Source organism: Pediculus humanus, genomic scaffold, assembly GCF_000006295.1.
Source record: "Pediculus humanus corporis 1103172108321 genomic scaffold, whole genome shotgun sequence".
Classification (NCBI taxonomy): Eukaryota; Metazoa; Arthropoda; class Insecta; order Psocodea; family Pediculidae; genus Pediculus; species Pediculus humanus.
The window spans coordinates 147,326-152,438 of NW_002987890.1; the positions used below are offsets into that span (position 1 = coordinate 147,326).

Here is a 5,113-nt window from a genome sequence, read left to right on the forward strand (position 1 = left end):
TGAAAGTTGAATCTTAAAAGGAGGAGAGAGAGAGAGAGAGAGAGAAGGCAAAGTCGTCTGCTAGTGAAAAAAAAAACCTTAAATAACTGAATTGAGGGCTCATGATGAGGAGTAACTAATGTTATTATTGTGAAATGCAAATTTGATTTAGAAATTGACAGGGATTTTGATTTATTCTAAGATGAATCCATTGTCGGTTTATTTATTCTATGACGGAAAAAAAAACCCAATTGAATTTTTTTTTTTTTCTTTTAATGGTGGACTCGAGCTTTTTTTTTTATTAGGTTTTGATTTATTTTATTTTTTCGGTAAAAAATTTTCCTTTTTTTTTTTACTTTATAAATAATGATGATGATGATGATCGTGATGGAAAATTCATAAAAGGTTAATTTTTATTATTATTTTAGGTCCTTCGAGAAGGACGCCAGCAGGTCTGGCGATTGAAATGTTTGAACAACATCAGGGAACTCACATATTACAGGTATCAGTTTTTTTTTTTTTTTTAAATTTTTTTTTTTTTTTAAGTTATTAAATTTTATTTATTTATTTATTTAAAGTCTATGGATGGATTTGCTCTCGTACTTGGTGCCGATGGTCGACTTTTGTACGTGTCGGAAACGGTGTCCATATATCTGGGACTTTCTCAGGTAATTCCCTCCAACATTTTCTATTATTAATTTAAAAGAGGAATTTAAATATCTAATAATGATAATAAAAATTATCCCTGGTATAAACCTTTGATTTTTTTTTTTTTACAATTATTAGTTAATAAAATATTTTATTAAACGATGGAAAAAATTTTTTTCCAACGCACACGCACACATACACACACACACACATTTATTTGAACAAAATGCGGCGAAGTTCATAAATGCTAGGCGGATGAATCGAAAGGAAAATGCTCCTCACGTTCGCGAACGTGACTCTCATTGCTATCAGGCAATCAATAGGCTCTCGCGCTCCCCAGTTTTCTAACAAAGATGGCCGTTTTAGCTAAATTCTAATTCAGCAAAGTTTTAATAAAAACTTTGTGAGATAAAAAAAAAAAAAATTTTTTTTTTTTTCGTCTTATAAATTTAACAAAAAAAAAAAAAAATTTTCGAACGCCATTTTTTTTTAGGTTGAAATGTCCGGAAGTAGCATATTTGATTACATTCATCACAGCGATCATGCTGAAATGGCTGAACAACTTGGATTAGGACTTTCACAATCCCAAGGTTTGTCATCTCCATCATCCGGAAATGACGATGTTAATTCAAGTTCCGGAACTGCAAATCCTGACGGTGAGTCTAAAAAAAAAATTTTTTTTTAAGGACGGGGGGAAAGCAAAGGTGTTAAATTTTTCTTTTTTTTTTTTGTTTTTTCCAGTTGCAACACAAATGTCAATTTCCAGCAGTTCAATGTACAAAGGTTTAGATAGAGCATTTTGCATTAGAATGAAATCGACTCTGACAAAAAGAGGTTGTCATTTTAAATCTAGTGGATACAGGGTAAAAAAAAAAAAAAAGAAAACAATTTTTTAAAAATGGCCGACTGGAAAACAATTTTTTAACGTCATTTTTTTTTTTTTTTACGTTCACACAGGTGGTGTTACTATTATGTAGATTAAGGCCGCAATATACGTTTTCACATAGTCGAAAATCTCCTCCTCCTTTATTGGGCATGGTAGCACTTGCTATTGCTCTCCCACCTCCCAGTGTTCATGAAATACGCCTCGAATCTGACATGTTTGTTACCAGAATAAATTTCGATTTTAGAATAGCTCACTGCGAGCCAAGGTAACTTGTCGAGAAAATGTTTTTGTTTCCTTTTTCGTTAACCAAAGAAATTTTTTACAAAATTTTTTTTTTGATTTAGGGTATCCGAGCTTTTGGATTACACAGCGGAGGAATTGACAGGAAGGAATTTATACACTCTGTGTCACGGAGAAGATGCAAATAAATTAAGAAAATGTCACATAGATTTAATAAATAAAGGCCAAGTTTTAACTCATTATTACAGACTGATGAATAAAAGTGGGGGTTACACCTGGATACAAACGTGTGCAACTGTTGTGTGCAATTCTAAAAATGCTGAAGAACAAAATGTGATTTGTGTTAATTATGTACTCAGCGCTAGAGAATATGGACATTTGGTTATGGACTGTTGTCAGTTGGAAAATACTAATCCGACGATAAAAAGAGAAACGCGACAAGATCCTGAAAATGGGTCTCCCGATGCTGATCAAGGTGGTAAGTCATCAATTTTTTGAAAGGATTATAAATTTTTATTTGTTTTACTGAACACATTTTCTCAAGTGAATATTGGTTTGCTTAGCTAAAACATTGTCTTATAGTTTAGTACCCATGTTTGTAGGGCAAAATAGTGGAGGCCCGGCAAGTTTTACACCGGATTCCCATAATTCTCCTCCTAATTCGGAAGGTAGATCTCCAGAAAGCCCTAGCGAAAAACAAACGAGACCGGATCAGACGACCCAACTTCAGGGAACTTCAACCTGCGATAGAATTAAGGTAAAATTTTTTTTTTAAGGTTTTATGTTGAAATCGATTTGGAAATAATAAACATGTATATGATTTAGGTGAATAGACCAGTAGTAAATGCTTCCATAACTGACTTAGACAAAAGCAGAACCCAAAGAAAATCTAAAAAACGAAAAGTAGGTCACGAAGTCGAAAGTTCTGAAGAAGAAGAAATAACGAAAAGATCGAGTCCGATATCTGAACATTCAAATCCTCCGCAAGACAACGCCGGAGGAACGGTTAAAGATCTCGAAGACGCCATGAGTAAACATTTGCCAAACACGAGTTCACCCGCTCATCAGCCAACGGATTTTAGCACCGATGCATTGCTTAAACAGCAAAGAGGAGCTATTCAATGGGTGGGACATCATTTGGGTCAAGCAATGCCGGCTTCTGCTCTTCTGAGACAACTCTACGCCAATCGAGAAAGTGTAATAAGAGCAAACGTACACGCCGGTGGTAGAACGCCAGCGGGAGGTGGATACTATTCCGATGGACAGGGACCCTTACCCACTCCACCGGGAAGCGAAGGTTCTTCAACGTACGGCGATCATCAATTCGGTAAAACCGGACCCAACGACACTTTTAGCACGATACCATATCCCGGTTATCACGTCGACTATCATTCGGCAATGACTCCGCCATCGTCGGTATCACCCAGAGACAAACACCAACTTTTGGACTACACCGAACTCAGGCATCCTTATTTGGAACCGACTCCACCGGCTCAGCCTCTTCCTCTAAAACCTCAAGCCTATTCCGCACATCCTACTCTCGATTATTTGGACCAATATCAAGGTGCTGGTTTTCATTTATATCATCCCAACAAGTCTTACACCGACCCACATAAAACCGGAAATTGGTATTCTGCTACGTCATAGATAAATAAATCACACACACACACACACACACGTTAATAAAAAAAATTAGTGGAGAATATCAGACTGCGTGGCTTATTTATTATCACTGCTAATCATATCAAATAGTTACTTCAATGTTATTTTTAGCTTTTTTTTTTTTTTAATATCTAACGACGCTTTTTTCAAATCACATAAATAAATAAATAAGAAAAAAAATTCGTCACGTGATCCGTTGAGTTCGTTAGATTTAAAAAAAAAAAAAAAAAAATTTTACGTTACAATCAAATTTTTTTTTTTTTTAACGTAGAAAATATTAATAATTGTTTTTAATAAGTGACAAATAAATAAATAATACATAGTAAAATAAAATAAAAAGAAAAATGGCGGTTATTAATTAAAAAAAAAAAATGGCGCGAATGTATTATTTATTAAAAAAAAAAAAAAACTTAAATAAATATATATATATATATATAGTGACTGTTTTTAATTTTTGGTAATTACTTTTCCATTGGAAATCATTATTATTATTATTATTTGTTTACAGTATTATTTTCTTTAAATAAATAGGCAATTTACTATTGATTATTTCTTAAAAATTTTTTTTTTTTTTTTTTTTGTATAAGTAAATATATAAATATTTAAATATAAATAAATAAATAAATATATATATATGATAAATAATTGAAACAAAATTTCTTTTATTATTATTATTATTATTATTATCATTTTTTATTAAGTTTGAAAATTAATTGTTTTCCCCATTATTATTATTTGTTTTTTTTTTTTTTTATGTACATAATTTCGAAATGGAAATTTTGTTTTGGAGTCATTATTATTATTATTATTATTAGGGCTCAAATTTTGATTTTAGTTCAAATTATTTATTAAATAATAATAAAGTTAATAAATTGATAACGTTGATGTCAGTTACATAATAAATAATAAAGTGGTATTAATAGAAAAATAATTTTTTTTTTTTATTTGTTTTTAATTTTATTTTTTAAATAAATAAATAAATAAATCTTGTAAATTAATAAAATAATAAAAAAAAAAAATTGATGATTGTATTTTTATTTTATTAAATAAATAAATAAATCGTTTAAATCAAAAAAATATTATTATTATTTCATTAACCTTTTCTTTTTAATAAAAAAAAAATAATAATAATACAATAATAAATAACACTCATATATATATATATATTGTTATGATCCCGTACTCAATATTCACATTTTCAACTTTTTATAAACAAAAGACTGGCGACGAACTCAAATTGTTCTTCTTTAGAAGCGAAGCTTCTAAAGACTCCTTCTTTTATTTTATTTGCAAGTGTTTGCTCGAACATTCGAAACAGTTGACTGACGAAAGACCAAAGTAATATAGGCAAGCTACACAGCTTGGCGTTGGTTCATTTGATTTTTAGTCTAGCTGTAATAAGTTCTTGTTTATTAATATTAGTTTTGTGATAGTTTTAAGTGCTTGTTCATTACTTACAAAAATAAAGAACGAACCGAATATAACATATTAAAATTTTGGCGCAGTCGATGAAGGATCATTCTGAACGACAAGAAACCGGAGAATTCTTAAGTAATTCGTTTCATGTTGGTGGGTTTTAACTCTTTATCAGAATTTCTTTATATTGTAAGTAGTAGTAATAGGTAACTCATTTTGTGAACAATGCCTAAACTTGATCAACCTGTTTTCGACCCATCCCAAATATCCCTTAGTTTCTTG

General features: G+C 30.8%; 1 protein-coding gene across 1 annotated transcript in view; it reads left to right on the top strand.

The window, feature by feature from the left end:
- Phum_PHUM613040 (Neuronal PAS domain-containing protein, putative) overlaps window positions 1-3,400 on the top strand; it is a gene marked incomplete at both ends in the record, with an annotated part of 8,433 nt that extends 5,033 nt beyond the window's left edge. The window contains 8 exons of the mRNA XM_002433036.1: window positions 408-481; window positions 558-647; window positions 1,121-1,283; window positions 1,369-1,490; window positions 1,585-1,778; window positions 1,858-2,235; window positions 2,366-2,510; window positions 2,579-3,400. Coding sequence (XP_002433081.1) covers window positions 408-481; window positions 558-647; window positions 1,121-1,283; window positions 1,369-1,490; window positions 1,585-1,778; window positions 1,858-2,235; window positions 2,366-2,510; window positions 2,579-3,400 — 1,988 coding nt within the window. The remainder of the gene's footprint in view (window positions 1-407; window positions 482-557; window positions 648-1,120; window positions 1,284-1,368; window positions 1,491-1,584; window positions 1,779-1,857; window positions 2,236-2,365; window positions 2,511-2,578) is intronic.
- Between the last annotated feature and the right edge of the window lie 1,713 nt (window positions 3,401-5,113).